Source organism: Parus major, chromosome 8, assembly GCF_001522545.3.
Source record: "Parus major isolate Abel chromosome 8, Parus_major1.1, whole genome shotgun sequence".
Lineage (NCBI taxonomy): Eukaryota > Metazoa > Chordata > Aves > Passeriformes > Paridae > Parus > Parus major.
Window position 1 is genome coordinate 9,643,901 of NC_031777.1, and position 21,822 is coordinate 9,665,722.

Here is a 21,822-nt window from a genome sequence, read left to right on the forward strand (position 1 = left end):
ACAGATGAAAAATATCAGCAACCCTTAAAAAATACTCACAGTACCTGTTAAACCAGATTCGTAAATTAATTTCTTCCAGTGATATATAGGAAGATAAAAATTTGGGAAATCAAACCTTCCCTCTACAGCCTGTCCTCCTTCCTAACAGGGCCTCTAGAGGAGGGCAGTACTGCACAGACCAAGTGATAATGCAGGTTTCCTGGCTGCAAGGTCCAGTCACTGCTTGGTTTGCCACACCCTCCCCCATTTTCAAACCAGCTCTCAAAGTCTCATCCTAGCCAACAGAAGCAGTTCATTTTGTGCATGAAGTAATCTGTTTGCCACTGTATCACTATATCACCATGACAAAGTATATAAAAAGGCATGTGCTGCTTTACAGCCCTCTGCAAGTTTAAAGAGAAAAAAAAACTCTGACTTCAAGAGACTTCAAACCTAGCCCACAGTGGAACAGCTCCACTCTATTCTTCTTTTCAAAAGACCTGAAATATAAAATATCATCTGAGTATTCAGGCTTGGGTCTGATCTCACAAAGAGTATGCAGACTTAATCTATTGGCCTGGAGCTGCAGAGACAGTCAGTGGCACTGCTGACTGAGGCACACTGTGCTCAGCTTGGAAGCTGGTGTGCCCCTGCCCTTCCTCTGGACAGGGTGGAAGCAGAACCTGACCCACTCACAGCTGAGCTGAAACATCACCCAGTCATCTGCATAGCTGCCCATTTTTGTAAAAAATTGTTTAAAACCAAACACTTGACAGCCATTTCACATGCTGTGGGTAGGGTTTGTGCTTCACAGCCTTAGAGGTGAATGCAATACACTACATATCATAATCCTGGGATATCAATGTTTAACCATGTTGTAAAGCTCTTTAGCGAGAAAGTAGTATATGCTTTCAACTAAATGGCTACAACCTGGAGCTACTCTCCAGCCTGAGGACTGGGGCAATAAAATGGTTTTGTCTGACAAACTATCAGCAGAGATTTGCTGGTGCTGTTAGTCAGAACGTAGAATCCCCAGCACATTCAGAAGCCTCCCTTAAGGAATTAGAGTTTGATTGTTTTGCCATCCAAAGAGTGTTTACAGAAGACAAAACGACCATGCTTGCTGTCCACTGGGCAAAGAGGTGATGGCATCAAGAAAACAGGTCATAAGTCTGAGTTTATAGACATTACGCTCATGTTGGTATGGCTTTTCATCCACTCAGTATGATCTTATGACCCCACAACTTTACAACCTTCCCCTCTCTGGGCTTCACAGCACCTCTCCACTCCAGGTTAATCATTTCTCTGCCATTATCTGCCAACAGTTCTTATCTCTTTTGCTGTCACTTTATAACAGGGTCTCTTATCAAGCTGTACTAAATCACGTGATGGTGCCAAACCTATCACAAGTTGCAATGCTTCTGATTAGAGACTATCATGAAATGGGATATATGGTTTACAGCAGGTCACTAATGCTGGAAAAAGTACAGAGTCCACTCAAAGACATGCTCGTTACTTTCTGAATTCTTGGATAATTTTTTTGTTGTTGTTGTTCGTCACTCTGACTTTCACTTAAGGCTATCATAGCCTGGGTCTCAAGGCCAGAAAAGTTTACAGGCTGCACCTCTCCTGTACTCAATGCTGTACCCCTTGTACCCAAGGATACGATATATTTACACCTAACAATGTCTTCTGGTTCCCACGCAGCCATCATACAGGAATCTATAAAACATGGACTTACATCTGCTGGTAAGTAACAGTTTTCTAACAGTTTTGAAGATTCTGTATAAATATATTAGATTTGTGGCTATCCAAACTGAAAAAAATCACTACAATTGGGTGAGCCCATGACTAATTTGCACATATATTTAGGCTAGAAACAAATTTACAATGCCTTAGAAAATATAATAAAAAATATAAGAAAAGTAATAGTAATAAAAATAATAGTAAAAATATAAGAAAACAGATGATAATCCAGAGAGTAATAATTTTCTCTAGAGATGCAATTATCAAATATTTATTATTTAATAATTAACAGTATCTTTATTAGGATTGATAACAACTGTGAAATTGTGTGTGTGCATGTAGAAACATTTGCAAAAAAATTAGATTTAAATTGCTTCTGGCCTGATAATTCATATTGAAGAAAACCTCAGGAATAGTTTTGTGTCTTTTCAGTAATACTGTAGTTTCTGTCAAATGCAGATTCTTTCTTACAGCTAAAAATTAAGGTATGTCATTCAGTGGGAGTGGGCTGGATAATACACAAGTCAGTTAAGACTTCAGAGCAGCAAAGAAGTGAATACCTTCAGTAGCATATGGAAACAGCACCCACTCCCTTTCAGAAAGCCATCAGGCACAGGTTGCTCTGGCTTGCAGGCACAAAGGGCATTGCACAGCCAGCTGTCCCAGCATGTCCTAGGCTGTCCCAGGCTGTGGCTGAGTCCCAGTGGGTGCATGTCCCCACCACCTCCCTGCCCTTCTCCATACATTTCCTGTCTCAGGCCATTCTGTCTCTCACCACACACCTGGAGCAAGGTGTCTTTGCCAGGGCGAACATCCCCTGTCCCACCAAGCTGTCCCCAGGCTGAAACTGGGGCCAAGCAGGGCTGCAGAAGGCTTACCAAGGGAAGCCTCTCCTTCATGGAGCAGAAGGTGCTTCACAAGCCAGCACAGCAGCACTGCAAGTTCCACAGCCCAGGGTTTTGCAAGGTTGTGGCTCAGCACAGCAGTTCCTGGCAGAGATGAAAGAAGGGATCTTTGGCCCACAAGTGGAATCAGGGCACGCTTTCCTCCTCTTGTCCCAAAGTGCGTCATCACAGCTCACCCTGATGCTGGGTGTGATGTGGGCACCTTGCCATCCAGGGAAGCTTTGGGACCATGATGATGGAGGGTGCAGCACCAGCTGCAGGAAATAGCCTCAAACAAACTGATCTTTATCTTCTGGGTGGAGCTGCTGCTTCTCCCAAGGAAGGAGCCCCATCTTGGACCCAACCATGTTTCAGCCAGATGTCCCATCAGAGTCTCCATGCTTCTCTACAGGTATGGGGTGCTCCTCTGCACAGCTCTGCCCCCAGAAATATATGGAAAAAGGTGGCAAGTCCAGCTTGCCCTCCAGGTTTTTAACTGTTACTCCTTCTGGTTTGCACAGAGGAACCCTCTGGATCCCTCTCCTGAGAAATAGTAAAATAGCTATTCATCTCACGTATCTGAATAGTGGTCACTCAGATAAGGTTTCTTAAGGTGAAAGGATAAAACCCTAGCAGAAGGGGGAAATAAGACACCTGGGATATTTAGACCAATTAAATGCCATTTTCATGGTTCAGAAGACTGGCAGGGCTCGATTCCCAAAATCAGGTGGATATGAGAAAACAGATTGCTACAGAGAGTAGCAGAGACTCTCGTCACCATACCATTTATACTTGTGCTGTGTCATAAATATACCAAGACAGATTCACAAAGCATGGTCCAGAAATAAGCAGGCCTAAATCTCGTGAAACTTTCCAAAATCCTCTGTACTCTGAGTCAGGGGAAGGATTCTGTCCTTCCATGACACTACTCAGCCAGAACCCATGGTAAGCTCCCTGAAAAGCTCACCTAACTCAGCCTTGTGAACTGATCACCACATACCTGAGGGTTAATTGGAACCTGCACCAACCTGTTGGCCTCTGCTCACAGCTGGGGGAACCAAATAGGAAGGAGCCAGATTCTGTTCTTATTTGCACTGGGGAGTGATTTTTTAGGAGAAAAAGCTGTCCTCCCAGGGTATAAGTACAGTCAGCAGCAGGGTCATGTGCTCATAAGAGTAAATCCTATCCCTAGATTTTTGCTTTTGTCCAGTCACGCCTGGCATCTCCTTCACTTTTTTCTTTCTAACCAAGGCAGAGTGGGTGGGCTTGTGAGAGGCTGTCACAGCCTCTGCAGCTCAGCCCAGCAGCCCCTCAGGCCAGGGACACTTGTTGCTTCCCACCACAGAGGCTGAGTTGTCCTCGTCAGGGAGCACCTGCTTTGCTGGATGCACTCTGCACATTCCCCCATCTGGCAATAAGTTAGTTTTTGCTATAAACCACTGGCATGTCACAGCTTCCTCCCAGCAACGAAGGCATCTTCCAGCTCCCATGAATGCAAATCAGACTCCACTGATATAAATAGCAGTGGATCTCTCCCTTGGAGAGCAAACACAACCAGCCTGGAGCTGGAGTGTGAATGGGCACTACCGGTTGTTGACACCTGCTTTTAGGTTTACAGTCATATGATCAAAGAGACAACTAGAATTCACAAAACCTTAATAGTACATCCTATCTTCCAGATGAATGAACACCATATGAACTTATAAAAGTTTTTATGGAAGTGCCATGATTTTTTTCTTCTATCAGATTCTGAAGCAATACAAAGATACTTGGCTAGTTTTACTTTTCCTGTAATCAGCCTCTTGTCTTAGTGTCATCAGGGACACTATACAATTTTTATAAGCATCAGCTATGATTATTTAACAGAAATAACTATTTAATTAATAAAAAAATGGTTATTTAAGAGGAAGAATAATCTACTTGCAGTTTTCAACTGTGACATTTTTCAGCTTGTAGAATGTCCTCAGGCAATTAACAGTATTAAAATCGGGGCTCATGAGTTTGAGTGAAGTTAGTTTTTATGTTTAGTAGTAATAGGAATAGTAGCATTTTAATATGATTAACGAAGACAGCATATGCTATCTTTAAAAGTTTGGATCAGTATTTTGACCAGCATTTATGCAGGTATAACTTTCACAGAACTGAACAGTTTGAGTTGTGTGAGGGCTGTAAGACATGCCATAGGTTATTTTCTTGTATCAGTAGACTTTTGCTGTTACTCTTTACATTTATCATTTTCCTTCCCACTTTTCATGTCTTCATTTGCTTATACTGCAAATGAGCTTCCTACAAAAGGGGCAGTATTTACATTTACATCTAATTTTTTCTCTTAGTCTGATTTTCAATACCAAAATACATGAGGCAAAGGAAAGATTATGTCTGTGGTCTTCTGAGGGAGATCTCCACTACTGACAAAATGCCTTAAGCTACTTGTCTTTGTGGGTAATTTAAAGGTCAGTTCTCAAACTTTTCTTATATATATATATAGGGTGAAAATGAAGAATTGTCTTCAGGAGTTGTGTGTGTCTGTCTTGTGGGGAAACCCATTAAAACTTCTCATGACAGATCATTATTAATGCCTAGAGTTTACTAATACATTACATGAGTACATATATATATTATATCTATATGCAACCTTATATATTAATACATATTAATACATTCTTATGTGCAATGAAAAGACATGCATATGTCCAGAATCCTTATAAAGATTTCTCAGGGTAAACTATGCCTAGTTTATCTTTTCATAGTTTATGATTTTACATTATGTATGGATAAATCTTGGGATAGATAGATATGTACAAGTGTGAACTTTTTTCATTATAAAGATCAGCTATAAAAATTATTTTTAAATAAAGTTTTCCGAGCTTTGAAACATGAGGGAAGGGAAAAAGCAGACCTAGACCATCTCTTTTTTCCACCAGCATACCAAGGTCAGTTGCCTCAGCAAAAGAAATTTCATTTTTAAGCCTGTCTGTGCAGGATAGAAATCAATTATCTCTTATGATACAGAGACCGGCACTCAGCCCTGACAAGAGCCTTGCGGTATATACAAATATATTTGGAGTTCTATTTCCAGACTAAGCTCTAGCTTTTTAACTAGACGTTCCACACTCGGCTCCAAAAGGGCAGCAGAGACAGAAACAAAGTAGCCTCGTCAGAGAGTAATTATCTGTGCTGGGAGGGGGCGATGGGATGGCGGCAGAGGGGAGCGTCGGGATGGTCCGGGCAGTGCCGCGTCCGCCGCGGGCAGCGGCTCCGCTCCTGGGCGGGCGGGCACGGAGAGGAGCCCGGCTGCTGGACTCGGCTCCCCGCCTCCGGCTGCGGGGGAAGCCGCGGCCCCCGCGGCCGACAGCAGCCAGCGCGGTTCTCCGTCGCGCCATTAGCGGCAACAGGTCCAGGCAGTGCAGAACTAGAAGGCGTTTTCCGTACAGAATTCATGTAATTTCGGGGCCGGAGGGGAAGGGGAAATTTCTAACAGAGTACCTGCTTGTAAAACTGGATCTTTCTAAGGGCTGAAGCAAAAAGACTCCCGTTTGCTGCTGGTGGGAGCGATCCAGGGAAGCCCTGACGCACCCCGTCCCCAAAGGCGCCCAGGCATGCCTTAGCCCCTCCACGCCTTCCAGTTAGTTCAGCAGAAAGTCGGTCGGAAAGCTGCCTTGCAGCAAGAAGTGCCCGGCCGTCCCTGCCCACACGCGTGGGGGCCGCCCCGCCGCAGGGAGCGCACCCCGAGCGGGCAATGCTCACGGGGGCACGGCGAGGCCCCGCGCCCCGACCCGGACGGGACGGAGCAGACGGCGGCGGGACGCAGTTACGACACCTCACTGATGACTCACTTACCAATAAAAGAAAGGCAATCAGAGCGATGCTTTACCTCCCACTTGGCCCTGCTCACTCCTCTCTCCGGAGTCTCTTGTCATTCTGCATCACGCTGCTGCCAGGTGCTCATAACAGAGCAGTGCATTCCGGCGGGCAGCAGGAGCTCGGCCGAGCTTGAAAATCAGCCTCTCGGTCAATAACTGACCGTTTGGAATTGGCTCTCTTCTCTATGCCGGACCAGAGAGGAACGACGTCTCCGTAAAGCAAAAATGAATGATTAGTTGCATAAAAGAAAGGCAACAAACACAGACGTGATCCTTTGTGGAGTGCCTTTTACTACAAAACCTTACTACTTTCAGTCTGAGGCATCCACTCTGTTTTGACGACAGTGGATCAAAAACAAACCAAACAAAAAACACAAACAAACAAAAAAAAAAATGAGGGGAAGTGTATTTTTGTGTTTGGGGTAGACTGATTTTGTAAATTAGGGATTTTTGTTCTGGGTTGTTTGTTGCTTTGTTTTTTCTTTCTAGAGGGGACAGTTTCTTTCCCAAAGCCTGAGTTGGAGGCACTAGCAATCTCCATTTAATGAATCCCTAGAAATTGAATGCCATATCGCATCGGCAAAATGATGAGAGAAGACCGTTGGCTACGGAGTTTGGAAGGTTTTGAGGTACTCTGTCCTTTGTACTGTAGAGGTGATAGAGAGGAGATGAGAGGAGAGGAGAGGAGATGGAGAGGAGAGGTGATGGAGAGGAGAGGTGATGGAGAGGAGAGGTGATGGAGAGGAGAGGTGGAGAGGTGATGGAGAGGTGATGGAGAGGAGAGGAGAGAGAGAGGAGAGAGAGAGCAGAGAGGAGAGAGGAGAGAGAGAGGAGAGAGGAGAGAGGAGAGAGGAGAGAGGAGAGACAGGAGAGGTATATTTGACTATATTTGACTATATTTTTCCTGGTGTAAATAGTCTCGTAAAACTGGGCATGACAGGTGTGTGAGGTCAAGCAGCAAAATCGCGTTCTGAACTTTTCCAGCTGCACAGGGATCCCGTGCCTGCCGCACGCTGCCTTCTCCGGGGCGCTTCCCGGGGCAGCGCCACTGCGTGCCCGTGGCAGTGACAGCCTGTGCCCGAGGCTGAGTCGCTGTGCCGAGGACAAGATGCGTGATGCTGACTCCTTCCCCGAGCCTGGCTGAAGTCACTGCTTTCATTGACTGATGGCTGAGAGGGGGTCCGCGCTGGTGGGAAACGGGAATGTTCAAGGGGAGAGAAAGGGAGACAGGATGCGGATTTCTCTCCTTAAATACTTCCATTTTAGTCTTTTTGATCGGTTTTGGATTTAGACTTCCCAGTGGAAGAGTTTCAGTCCTCCGCTCATTTGCTTCTGGGAAGTTTTTCTTCAACATCTACCTTCCCCCCTCCCCGCTCCACCCCACCCCACCAACTAAACGCACTTTCGCTGCTTTGCTGGGAAGGTAATTCAAACCTTCTCCGAGACACCTTTCGACACAAAGCTCGAAGAGAGCATTCTATTTGTTTCTCATCGAGCAGATCATTCCAAGTTGGAAATATCTCTGCTTAGGGAAAAAGTCTTTGAAATTTGCTCAGGTTCTGTAGCTTCTTGGAAGCTGTAAGCAATTGGAGCTTGCCTTGAAATATCATCACACAGAAGCCTCTACCCTGGAAACAAAGAGGTGGAAAAGCTTCAGATTATTTAACATTAGAGAGTGAGGGGTTTTTTAATGTAAATGTACATACATTTAAATAGGGAAGTATAAAGTATTCCAGGTCTTGCTCTTATACTAATCAAGGCTGCTGGAAGCTCCCGGAGCCATCATCTTTTATAATTATAATTACACACGTCAATCAAGACCTTCAGGCAAAGTCAGAACAAGACAGGCAAACTCAGGAGAGAAATCGCATTAAAAAAAAAAAAAAAAAAAGAAAGAAAAAGTTTGGAGAACTTGGTAAGGAATGGAGAAGAGAATAGAAGAAAGGGTAATTAAGGTTGCTCAAGGCAATCATGAGAGCTAGAACTCCATGTTAAATTACATGTAGCCACAAGGGATCAGGTATCATTTATAATACGTACTGCCCTAAACTGTTACTTCGGAGAAATGTGGATGTGTAATAACCACTCCAAAGTATTTTCATCCATAGTGATAGCTTGCAGAGTGACTTTGCCACGTACACTCGGAACTCAATCCAAACAATTCCCTGGCAGAATGACACTAAGCCCCCGAGTAGGAGTGAAGAGCCTGGGGGCCGGTGCTGAGGCCGTGCCCGCGGGGGTGTGTTGTCCAGGGAGAGCCGGCCCTGCTCGGGCCACCCGCCTGCTGGGGCACTTGGCCGAGGTGTCAGCGGGGGCCGCAGCCCGCCTCACCCCGGCAACGCTCGGGATGCTTTCGCCTGCCCTGTCCGGATACGGTCTTTCCTTTCCCGGCTTTTCCCCAAAACGCGGCTGCCTTCCCGCAGCAGCAGTAACGAGAGTGGCAGCACGGAGCGCCCGTCGGGGCGTCGCCAAGCGCCGTGACCTGCGGCGAGCAGGAGAGAAGGGACCGGTTGTCCCCGATGAAGCCCAGCGGGCTGCAGGACCCAGGTCCGCAGGTGCCCTGATGATCTGCTGTAAATGCGCTTGGAGCTGTGCTCCGACGACTCTTCTCCTGCGGGAAAGGGCTGCGAGGAGGCGCCGCTCGTGTGAGAGCCGCCCCCGAAGCGCTCTGGCCGCCCGTCGGGCCCAGGCGGCCCGGCCGCAGGCTCACAGGGCCGGAGGGCCGCGGTCCCTCCGCGCCGGGGAGACCCCCGATCCGCAGCCCTCACAGCGGGCACCCCGGGGAGGGAGCGGAATCGGTGCTATGCTGTTGTCGCCGTCAGTGCTGAGCCGCCTGGGCTCAGCGCAAGGCGATGCTACATGGTGGCGCCTTACAGAGGGATTGTTTGTAACTAATGCACCTGGGAATAACTTCCCAAGGGCCGAGACAGGGTCTCAACCCGAGCTGCTTCTGCAGAAACGGGGTCATTCTCTCTAGATGGTTTCCAGTCAACCCCTTCTTAGCCATCGAGCTTCTCACACCCGCATCTTGCCATATTGCTGTCCTAAAACTTATTTGCAGACGACCTGTTTAATTGTGAAATCATAACTTGAGAAATAACGTGTTGGAATCGTTCTCCCGCTAGCGCTCCTGCCCGAAGGGGAATGGCGAAAGGTGAGAATGGAAGGAGACAGAGAGGTCCGGGCCTCTCTGAGCGTTGGATCCATCCCCCAAATATCAAACGCTGCGCAGAGAAGGGAAAAAACTTTTTACTCCGGCGTTGCAGGTGTTGGGTTGGCTAGGAATCTGCGTTGAGTTAGCAAAGGTCTCCCAGCTACCGGATGCAAAAAGTTAAGAGCACAGTCGAGTCCGCTTTCCGCATGTGGAGCGCTTGTCTCAGCGCGGGCTCACCTGCGGTCATCAGCACTACTGAATAAGTTCCAGCTACCGCCGGTTTTCACTATCGCTCTCCTAGCCGATGGGAAATGCAATACTCCGCGATGCAACACTTCCGTGCCCCACTTTCCATAGGAAGCAGTTTTCACCTCCGAACATTTTCAGCTCTTAATATATACAACATTTTATACTATATATTAAAGAGTCAGGGAAGTACGGGAAAACGAGCGCCCGGACAAGAGGCTCGGATGCTTTCCAAGGTGCAAATATATCACTCATCCCACACCACCAAACCTACGCGGCGTGGTAGGAACGGCGTGGAACCCCCCGGACCCTGCCGGAGAGAGAGGCATAAAGGCCAACGAAGGCAGGCAGACCTCCGACCCCACTCGCCGGGCTGCCGGCACCCAGCCGCCCCCGGAGCCCCCGCAACTCTGCGCCGCGGGACCGCTCGGCTCTCGCAGCTGAGGCACACACTTGCGAGAAACGAGTTCTTTGGGACAATTTTGGAAAATAGTGCCGCTTGCTGCACTGTAAGCCGGGGAATAGGAGCTCAAGCGATGGCTCTGCCAGGGCTTTGGCTTTTGTGCAAACGATGCAACTGGCACTGAGCGATTTCCCAAGAAGTTTATGAAATGGATACCCAATAAGCCTGAGTAGGTACAGCGAGCTCCAACGCTGTTCTCGCTTGCTTGTTTCAGACTCCAGGGCTGCGCGGAGGTAACGCGGCTGCAAGGACAGGGGTTTCCGCTGCCCACCCCCGCCCGCCCAGAGGGAAGGCGAGGGCCGGGGTCCCCGCAGCCGCTGCTGGCCGGGCTGAGGCATTGCCCCACCGGCCTCAGGAGAGACAGCGTGGCTGCCCACTGGCAAAGAGGCACGGCCGCTGAAGTAGCTTGGCAAGGCTTGTGGCCCGTCGGGCTCCGCTGGGGCAGGGAGGGGAGGCAACAGCCCAGACCCTCACACCGCAGCCCCGTTTAAGAACCGGGTAGGGGGTGACTGCGCTGGGCCACTGTGTGTGCTCCGTGCATGTGTGCGCGCTGGGGGTGTTGCTCATCCCGCCTCTGTCTTATTGGCTGCAGCGACGGTGTCGGGGCCCCCCTTCGCCAGAGACCTCGCTCCCTGCAGCCCCCGGGCTCCGGGAGCGCCTCCCCGCGGGTCTGGGGCTAGAGGTCCCGACTCGGCACCTCCGTACTTGTACCAGGGGGAAAAGGGGGAGGAGGAGGGGGAGGGGAAGGAGGAGGGGGACGGGGGTGGGAACCCTGTCCAGCAGCACCAGCGGCGGCAGAGTGCTCCGGTGCGCTGTGCCGCTACGCATGGATCGGGGAGCCGGGCTGCCGCCGTGCTGAACCCCGAGCGGAGCTGCTGCGGGCTCCCGGGGTTTCTCCTTCCTCCCCGGCACCCCCGTTCTTCCTCCTCCACCTTCTCTCTCCTCCGCTCCCCGCCGCCTGCTGCCCGACTACCGCTCCGCGGCTCCCCTAGCCGCGGGCACCCGGCGGCTCCTCCCGGCGGCCGGGGCCGCTCGGTGCTCCCGCTGCAGCTGGGCAAGGGCTGGCGTGGAGCAGAGGGAGGGAAAAACAGGAAGAGGGGGAAGAGGCAGCAGCCGCCGAGTGCCCCTTGCTCCAGCTAAATCTGTGCTGCCGTGTCCAGGTGCTGGTGCCGCGGACGGACACGGAGCCCCCAGCCCGGCCCGCAGCCGCCTTGTCATGCTACCCAAAGTGGAAACGGAGGCCCTCGGACTCGCCCGGTCGAATGGGGAACAGGGGCAGATGCCGGAAAACATGCAAGGTAAGGGGGGAAGACGCAGGGCGCTCCCCCTCCGCGCACGCTCGGGTTTCCCTCGGCAAAGCGCCCCTTCGTCCTACCAAAAAAGTTTGCGGCATTTGCTTGCGACCTGTCCCGTCACCGCCCGCTCCACGCCCCGTCGAGCCCTTGCCTTCGCGGGCCAGCTTTCAGAGTGGCTCGAGCGAGTACCGGGGGCCGGGGTGCCAGGGCCGAGGTGACAAGGCCCTGCTCAGAAGGTGCGAACGGGGCCGAGGAGCCGCCAAGCATCCCCCCGGCGCAAGCGTACCCGGGGGTGCAGGCGTCTCGTCGGACGCTGCCCGGCCTCGCTGCAGATCCAGGGGATCTCGGTCTAATCCCCGTTCCACGCAAAACTGCCTCGACGTTTATGGCAGGTGAAGTTACGTGCGGAAGTTCTGGCGAGCACCCCGCGTGTCACACACCGTCCCGAAACGGGACCCGAGGGCTCTGTCCCACGGGTGTGGCGCCCACAGGTACCGTGCAGGTGGCAGCGGCGGTGTCGCGAAACTTCGTAGGAGAGAGCTCTGACTCCATGGCGGATTTGCGGGGTACCCAGCAAGGCAGAGAGATGTCCGAGCTGGGATGGCGCTGGAAACATTTATGTGGGGTGGCGGGACCGAACTGTTCTCGGTTCCTCACTCGGGGCCGGCGTGGTGCTCGGAGAGAGGCGGTGCAGACCCCGCCGAGGGTCGGCTCCCTGCCTTCGAGCAGGCAACCCGGTTTGCCCGCCACGCCCGGCGCGACTTTCCCGGGGAAGAAACTCCCATCCCGGCTGCTCTTTAGAAATTATCCCCTCTCCTCTAGGGAGCCTGCTGGGAAGTAGGGCAGGGTGGGCTGGGGGCTTCGGCGGTGCTGGGGGCGACCCGACAGCCCCGTGAGTCTCCTGTGGAGGAGGTTCCGTGCAAGGGCGCGGTGCTCGGAAAACCCCTGCTTTCCCACGTTCTCCTACGGGGAGGGAAACTTCGTCGAAGCGCCGGACACAGGAGCCGCGACCGCGGGAGCAGAGGGGAGGGCCGGGCCCTCCTCCTCCTCCGCCTGCGGCCGCCCCGTGTCCGCCCCACGCCGCTGACAGGCGGCGATCCCCGGCCGTGCCGAGGAGGCTCAGGAAACGTTTTGGCGGCAGTGTGACGGCGGGATAATGCCCCCGAGCTCCCCGGGAGCTTCCTCGAGTGAAACCCCTTGCCTTGGTAACCCGGGCGGCCGGGCCGGGGGCTTCGGGCGGAGTCTGACCGTCCCGGTGCCCCCGAACGGTGGCAGCCGCAGAGTTAAAGACAAAGAGGCAACATCCTAAGCAGTCCAGCGGCGATGCCCAACGCGTCTCGCCTTGTTCCGGAGTCCTCCTCTGCCACAGTGCTTGCCGAACAGGTCGGAGGTTTAGCGGCAGGGCTAAACGGGAAGGAAACCGGCCCTGCACTGAGCAGCAGGGTTTCTTCTTAGGAGTAACCGCAGGCTGACTGCGCTCCTTGTGGGGGGAGCCCCGCTCGAGTGGGCACGCTCCGTGCTTTCATTCCGCATATTTTAGCACCCCGTTCTCTCCTGACCACCGGCTCCTCCCCGCCTTTTCCCCGAGCGGCAGAAACTTCAGGCGGCCCCGGCGTGCAGATTTCACGCCAGCCCCGGTAGCGGGGGACGCCGGGTCTGCCGGCCGGGCAGACCCTTGAGCGCATCCCCGAGCACGGCGGTCCCGGTTCGTGTCCCTCTGCCGACACGGGCACAGCTGAAAAGCGTCTCCCCCTTGGCCCCGGAGCTGCTGGCTGCGACAGCCGGGGGTGCCGGCAAGCAGCGCTCTCCCTGGCCCGCAGGGGTGGCGGTCTGCCCGACACGACGGGCATGGGAGGCGCGGAGGACGTCGTTTTAAGTGGTTTTGCGAGTAACTAACTTGTATTTCACACGGTGCAAAAGTTCTGGGTCTGTGAGATACGGGTTTAGTCTAGGTAAAAATTTGCGGGCTGATATTGAAAGAAAACTTTAAGGGAAAATAATTACTTTCAATATAGAAGTGACAATATTTTCGTTCAGCTTTTTTAAAGCTTGCCCCTGATCATTTTCGGATTAAATTAATTCTTTAAGTTTGTGATTCCATAAAATAAGGACTAGGCTAAAGGTGATCTATAAGTATAAACATTTAGAAAATTAAAACATAGATGCTGATGCGTTTTATTACACTTGCTAAGTACCATGCAGATTTGATGATGATGGGAAGTTGCATGTCTTCATGCAATTTGTCTTTTTAAATAAAACTTTTTTTCTCCCTGCTTTCAGTGGTGTGCTTGTTTAAGTAAGTTTCCTCTCTAGATGAGAAAGTTGCAGAATATTTGAGTTAGTAATGTCAATTCTAATTGAATATGCTATTTCTTTTTTCTCCCAGTGTCTCAGTTTAAAATGGTGAATTACTCTTACGATGAAGACCTTGAAGAGCTGTGTCCAGTCTGTGGAGACAAAGTGTCTGGGTACCATTATGGACTTCTCACCTGTGAAAGCTGCAAGGTTCTGTGCTAATTACTACATTAAAACACAAGTACAGCAAAAATGTTTCAAATATAAGCAGAAAAAAGTTATCATTAAATAAACCAGATGTATAATATTTTGGGGGTTTTTTTATATGTTTCTTAATACATTCACATAAAATAATTAACCATCAAAAAGCTTTAGGACGTAGAAGTCTCTGAGAGAGAGATCTGCACAAATGCAAACAACTTGGACTATTTAGCATTGCAGTTTTGTCATTGTTTTTTAGAATTTTGCTGTCATGATGTAGCTCTGAGAACAACTTTCATTGCTAACTGTGCTAAATATTGGTTTTAGTTGATTTATATTACTTTTTCTGGAGAATAAAGTAGGAAGATTATCCTTAATGCAGATTAGCTTTGCAAAATCTAATACAGCTTTCTTAAGATTTTTATTTTCATCCTTCAATATTGCAATGTAGATTTATGTGATTATAATGACCATGCATTTTTTTCATGCAAACTGTAACTTTCAGAGTTCACTTGACACACAAAGTCAAGTAACCAATTAACATATAAAAAGATGAATATACCTGTGTTATTCTGTTGTGCTATAAGGTTTAAGTAATTGTGAATTTATGACAAGTTAGATTTTTCATGTAAAAATTTTTGAAGGTTTTTTTACTGTTATTTAAGCAGTGCACTGTAAGTGAAGCTCCTTTGCCAGAATAACACCATTTAAAACACTTAGTTGCATGGAAAAATTAACTTAGTCCACTAGATTTTTACTAAAAAAATAAGCAACGAGAAGTGAATGACAAGCACTTACTATGCCTCCAGCATGCCCCACTAGGAAGTAAGATAGCCAGAGGTACTCTGTACTTTTCTTATCTTTGCAACAGCATTCCTGCCTATTTCATGTAAAACTACTTTAAAAGGAAGACTTTAATAATTCTGCAATGATTAAAGTATACAAAAGGAAGCAGTCAGTGTCACTATTTCTGCCACCGGTGTTAGAAGCACAGAAGGCTACAGCCTCCCTAAAGTCTCAGCAAGTTTTGACATCAAGTCTATAAAACATAGCACTAACACAAGAAAACCTGGTGGCTTTCTTCTGGGTTCAGCTGACTAACTTTAAATAAACTATGTAAGTGCTTGAATGGCATCTGAAATTTATCTGAAAATTATCTTACAATGATTTCCATAAAATGCTGAAACACACGTTCAAGCAAAACAGGCTAATTTTTGTGTCTATCATACAGGGATTCTTTAAGAGAACAGTCCAGAATAACAAAAGGTACACATGTATAGAAAATCAGAATTGCCAGATTGACAAAACACAGCGAAAACGATGTCCTTACTGTCGATTTCAAAAATGTCTAAGTGTTGGAATGAAATTGGAAGGTAAGAGCTATAGTCTTGCTGGTATCTTCAACTATACTATGAAATTATAGGATAAGATATTAATGTACAGTATTTTATATTTAAAAGTTATATAGCTATGGCTTTGAAATTATAATAAAAGGTTACTTTGTATGGTCAGTGAAATTGTTGCTTTATAAAAAAAGTCTAATAAGTAAATGGTAGATCACTACCATTTAGAAACCAGTCAGAATCTTAATCCATTTTGTCATGTAACTATATAGCTTGATATTTTAGGCTTTTAAAGTTTGTGAATTCCTGGATGTAGATTGAATAGTTTTGCAGCTTTTAAAAAAGACTTAATTTAGATAAAACATAAAATTTGTAACAAGCGTCCAAATTAGAAAAAAAAATATTCTTTTGCTATGGAGAGTGATCTGATTTTATGTATTTTATCTAGGATTGTTTTGGGTTTGGTTTTTTTATGTATGCTCTTCTGACAACAAGAATACAAAGAAACAGATAAGGGTTTTTCTCACACTGACTTGCCTTTGAGATTAGGAACCAAATAATCTCTGAAGTTGTGTCCAATATTTTTTGTGATGCTACACCTGCAAGGCTATTGCAATGGAAAGAAGATAAAGCGTGTTAAAATACACTTTTTGACTTCAATTCACTTTCTCATCTACAGAGAACAATAAAAAGTGTACAATACCTTTAAGATAACCAAATGCAAAAATAGAATCAACTTGAATTTGTGAATCATAAATGGTTCATTCTAACTTTGATATATATAAAATCTTAAAATTCAGATTTTGGAGCAGATGACATTTTTTCCTTGACCAAGGACAAGCTCCTAAATTCCTTACTGTTACAACTGTATGAAATGACATTCGCCCTAGATGCTTAACCAGAAAAAATCAGGCCAAGTGGGAAAACTACAAGCCATGAAGGGAACCAGAAAGGATAAAAGCCAGTCACCAAGCTCTGGCAAAGGGAAGCTGTTCATATAAATGCAGATAAACAGAAACATCAGCCTCCTGCAGTTTGACTGATTCAATAGTGTTGTATTTTCCCACAAAACTGAACTAGCACTGACACACTGCTAAACATCTAATTAAACATCTTGCATCATTGCATGTGCTTCCAAATTCAAATAATACAATTACAGGACATGTGGAATCCTTTTGTCTTTTTTGGCATTAAGAAGAAGAAGGATAAAATACTTTCTTTTAACTCCCCTCACTTGCTGACAATGATACAAGACCAAATTTTGTCTTCTGTCATTACACAAAGTTCACCTTAAATTTAAGTAGTACTTATACAAAAGCACTTGCTAATCCAATTTGGCTCATGGTTTTTAATTGCAGAGTACCTGTGAGGATACTGTGTATACAGATTTAAAATTAATTACATTTACTAGTGATGTAATTAATTTCATGCATTTGGTTTAAAGTCAACATTCAGCAGTAATATTGACAGCTCATTTTTCCTACAAATTCAACTTCTTTTTCGCTGTTTAGAAAATCGGAAGAACATGTTTTCTTAATTGTAAATACTTGTGACATTTATATGTGTATTTCCCTGATAGTGATACATATAGCCTTAAAAGTCTAGTTCATAAATTACCATGGACCAAAAAAATCATTAAACATTAAAGTCCTTACGATAAGGTACAGTATTATGCGTATCTAGCATTCATAATAAATTTTTAATGTCCTACTAATCCCTAAGATAAAAAGCTCAAGAACTTAACCTCCAGCAATCTCAGCAGTCTCAATGTGTCACCAGGCTGTCAAAGGTTCCTCTTTCAGTCTAATTGCCATTGGGCAAGGTGGGCTTGGTGAAAGTCTTCAATAGTCCACTACATATATCCCATGGTGACAGACACTGCGGTGACAGAGACCACCAGTATGACTTCCAAGGCAGCTGTTGAGTAGGATTTGTTTTAATTATTTCTAATTCCAGAGATATTATGAGCCAGAACAGTGTCAACAGTTTCTGTTTCACTTCTATTTGCCATGTAGAAGGCAGCAAGCTGACAGCTTTCTCTACACACATTCCAACTGCAGCTAAACATTTCCACAGAACTCAGCTAACTAGAAATCCCAAAGTTTTACACCAACCTGGATAGAATAGTCAAAAGGAAATGTTTCCTTTTTCCAAGAGAAATGTATTCCTCTTTGTGACTACTGAACATTTCACAATTTACATTTCAGATGTTTTCTGTGGTGGAAGGCAGTAATGGAATGATTATAATGAGACAATGTGGTCTGCTGGATACGTCTCAGACAAATTCTGGACTTCAGCCCTTGTTTCTTAATGACATAGTAGCTTGATATAGACCCATATGTACATTGAGACTTCCACATGATCCCATAGCAGGTGTGAAATTCCTGTAGCCATCCATTGTGTTTGTCCCCGTGTCCTAATCAATGTACAGAAAAGTCCTTCTTTGCTAGTAATATATGCATGTGACATTTAAATCACTAGAAAAAAGTGACATTTGTTAAGTCAAAATAAATACTTTCCTTAGGAATAAAAGTGCATCTCTGAATTTGGGGAAAAAAAAATACTTACATTTTTACATTTTTACATTTCTGCTCTTTCCTAATATATGCTTGATTAAGAATGTTAATTCCAAGTGTTAATAATGATTTACTTCCTCCTTTCCCATGACAGCTGTGCGAGCTGACCGAATGCGTGGCGGTCGAAACAAGTTTGGACCAATGTACAAGAGAGACAGGGCATTGAAGCAGCAGAAGAAAGCTCTTATCCGAGCAAATGGACTGAAACTTGAGGCCATGACTCAGGTGATCCAAGCAATGCCAACTGACCTGACAATATCCTCTGCAATCCAGAACATCCATTCAGCTTCTAAAGGCCTACCTCTGAACCATACTGCCTTGCCTCCTACAGACTATGACAGGAGTCCCTTTGTGACTTCTCCCATCAGCATGACAATGCCACCCCACGGCAGTTTGCAAGGCTACCAAACCTATGGCCATTTTCCAAGCCGTGCTATCAAGTCCGAGTATCCTGACCCTTACACTAGCTCACCAGAGTCAATAATGGGCTACTCATACATGGATAGTTATCAAACAAGCTCACCAGCAAGTATCCCACATCTGATATTGGAACTCCTGAAATGTGAGCCTGATGAGCCGCAAGTCCAAGCTAAAATCATGGCGTATCTGCAGCAAGAGCAAGCCAACAGAAGCAAACATGAGAAGCTCAACACATTCGGGCTTATGTGTAAAATGGCTGACCAAACTCTCTTCTCCATTGTTGAGTGGGCTAGGAGTAGCATCTTCTTTAGAGAACTTAAGGTAGGTAAAAATTTTATGTATTATAATTCAGCCAAGAAAAAAATACTATTTCTTACAATCTTGTACTTCAAGCAGGAAAGCATGGGTTTTGTTTTCTCCCCCCCAGGCACCTCATTCTTTATTTATTTGGCTTGAAGTAGGCAGACTATTAAAAGGAGAAACTGGCTGATGACTTCTACCGGAGCCTGTAATGTGCTGTAGCAAAGAGATTCAATATTCAGTTCAGCTTTTCTCTACTTTATTTATCACAACTATTGTTAACATCCATAGGGCCTCACATAATTCTACTCCTTCCCTGTCAGCATAGCTCACTCTCTAGCTTGTACTCAGGGTTGTAAGCACACCTGTTACACCATTCCACATTGATTTATGTAATTATTTCATTACCTTATTTAGCATATGGGGGAATGCCATTTCTGTCCATCTCCATTCACACATTATATAAGTTCATATTTGGAATATTCTCAATGGGATATTTTTTTATGCATTCCTGTGTGTCTAATTAACCACACAGACTGAAACCTAAGCAGGATATACACAGAACAGAAAGCAAGGAGGAAGCAGATACCTCAAGGACTCCTTTTGGTTCTGATCACCACTGATACATGGGGGATTCCTTTAGTCTAGGCTGCTACAATGACCTCTAGGCTCTTATATTTTGCTGGAGCACTAAGGAAATCATCATGCACTGCTTTCTGGTGGACAGAAATTTCCCCAGTTACATTTTTCAGACTTATTGTTAAAGCAACTTTGTGGTCTGTTATGAGCGGGTCTGAAATTTCAATTCTGAAATTTTAAGCCAGGAATTTGAGATCAGATAATAGATATGAACTGCAGTTTTTAACCACTGTCTTGATACAGAAATTAGCTCTGGAAAGAATAATCTTCAGTCTCAAAAAACCCCTCAAGATGGTGAACTCAACTCACTTCTGAATTTCCCTGTTAGATTGCTAGTTACTATGTCTGCTATAGAGAGATGTTTTTGCTATGAGTATTTGCTACCGAAATCTGTAAAGTTTTGTGACCGCCCATAATTTCTGACTACTTTCAAGCTAAGAGAATATAACTCAGCTTCCAAATATAAAAATTACTGTAGGATTTCACTGAGAATTGAATCTACATGAGTTAAGAACACAAAAAGGAGATCCATTGAAAAGCTGCACTCAAAGAGCTTGCTGCAACAGTATGTCTGTCATGACCATAAGGATGTGGACACATAACATAAAGCCAGATTACAAGAAAAGCAAGCTATATATGCTGTATATGCAACTCCAGCTTCTCTACATTTTTTTGTGAGAATTATTGCAGGAGTCATTGAAAGCTTAGGCTATTCAAAGAGAAAGAAGAGAGGAAGTTTACTCAGAGAGGAAAACCAAAACGCATTAAAGAGAGGAGAAGACTGCCATGTTTGCTATCTCAGTTGTATACAATTTTGTAGTCAGCTATAAGTCACACTACTCATTTTAAATCATTTGAATTTTGAAATTGAGAACATGTTATATTTCCAATAGACTATGTGGTAATTATCTGAGACCAGATCTTTCTATCCATACACTTTAGTCTAAAGTACTCTAGAGTTAAAAATTACTGTCTTTCATATACCTTTCAGTGTAAAAATTTTGAAGTTAGCCAAAAATCTGCCCGAAAATTACATTTATGATTAAAGTGACCAATTTTATAAGTATTTGACATGCTATTCTGGGAGCAGTTTTAAAAATGGCTTTCACCTCCAACCTCAGCCTGGATTATATTCTTCAACCAACCTGTGTTTACTAGTATGGACACAAAAGATTCAGAAATTTGTTTATAAAAATGCTGACCAACTTCTCCTGGTTCTGGATGTATTATACATTACTATGTACACACAGACCTCTGGAAATACATATATCTAAAAGTTTGCTACATAGAACCTTTGGCTTATGAACTGATTTTCACACATTTGTAAGAAGGCATTGCTTTCACCTTAGTGCTTGTACCCTTTGTATCATGGAAGCTTGGAGGTCAGACAGTTTCTTATCTTCTGGCATAGCCAGATAATTTTTTTAATCTGGACAAGATCAACAAAATTGCACAGCATTCCAGAACAATAACAACTCATTCAGAAATCCCTCCACATCCAAAATTTAGGGACCAGATTATACACAATGCTAAGAATTTAAAGCTTTTCAATTTCAAAAGCATGCTAGATCAGACCCTAGTTTTTTATCATCACTTAGTAACAACATTTCTCTTTTCAGCTGAGAGGACAAGAACAATATTAAACAGATTTCCAAACCTTTCCTGAATGTATCTCCCTTCTATCCATCCATGATTTCAGGTTCTTCTGATCAAGGTAGTAAAAGCATTTATTTCAGATTGCTCCACAGGACATGAGTACCTGTGGGAGAGGGTAAAAAAAAAGCCACCTAAGGATATGACATATTTTAAATGCAGAAGGAAGGGGAGGCAATTGTGATAAAGATGCAATTAGATTTTCAGAACAGCTAGCTTTGTTCCCTATCTATCCACAGCTGAGAAGTATGTATTTACTCAAAAAGATATTTTACTCATATTCCTACCTGTCTCAACAGCTGAATATTGAGATGACTTTCAGATAAGACAGGTGCATTTGCAGATCTCTGGGACTAAAATTTTAAATTACTCAAATAATTAAATAGTACAAAATTATAAATGTGGTTTATGTGCAATTCATCTGGGCTTTGTCGTGATGAGCGATGTCTCACACAACTGGCTGTGAGTTACAGGCAGAAAGTTTACAATTATTTACTGTATCTTTTCACTGCATTCTAAATTTTGTCTTACACTCTTGTCTCTTCAATTAATATAAAGGAGCAATCTTTTTCCTTTCTGCTAAATTTAGAGATTTGTAGTTATCAGAATTCAGGGGAAAGATATAAAAAATTCAGTCCATCAGTGGTTTAGGCCACATTTACCATAGAGATAATAACAAAACCCACCACTGAGCTACAGCTTTTAAGTTTTCTTTATTTCTTTCTTTTTGACTGCAGATTTGGGGGTTTTTTTAAGAAATCTCAA

The 21,822-nt window shown here is 45.5% G+C and overlaps 1 protein-coding gene across 4 annotated transcripts in view; it reads left to right on the forward strand.

Annotated features, from left to right (window-relative positions):
* Positions 1-1,418: 1,418 nt before the first annotated feature.
* The window catches only part of NR5A2 (nuclear receptor subfamily 5 group A member 2), an 87,998-nt gene continuing 67,594 nt past the window's right edge, over positions 1,419-21,822 (forward strand). The window contains exons 1-5 of one of the 4 annotated variants that reach the window (XM_015636428.3): positions 1,419-1,728; positions 11,496-11,633; positions 14,017-14,135; positions 15,358-15,499; positions 18,140-18,786. In XM_015636428.3, the coding sequence (XP_015491914.1) occupies positions 1,665-1,728; positions 11,496-11,633; positions 14,017-14,135; positions 15,358-15,499; positions 18,140-18,786 (1,110 nt within the window). In that variant the 5' untranslated portion in view covers positions 1,419-1,664. Of the gene's footprint in view, positions 1,729-11,495; positions 11,634-12,045; positions 12,122-12,782; positions 13,014-14,016; positions 14,136-15,357; positions 15,500-18,139; positions 18,787-21,822 lie in introns of those variants that run through there. The other 3 variants (XM_015636429.3, XM_033516359.1, XM_015636431.3) reach the window with 3 other exon arrangements.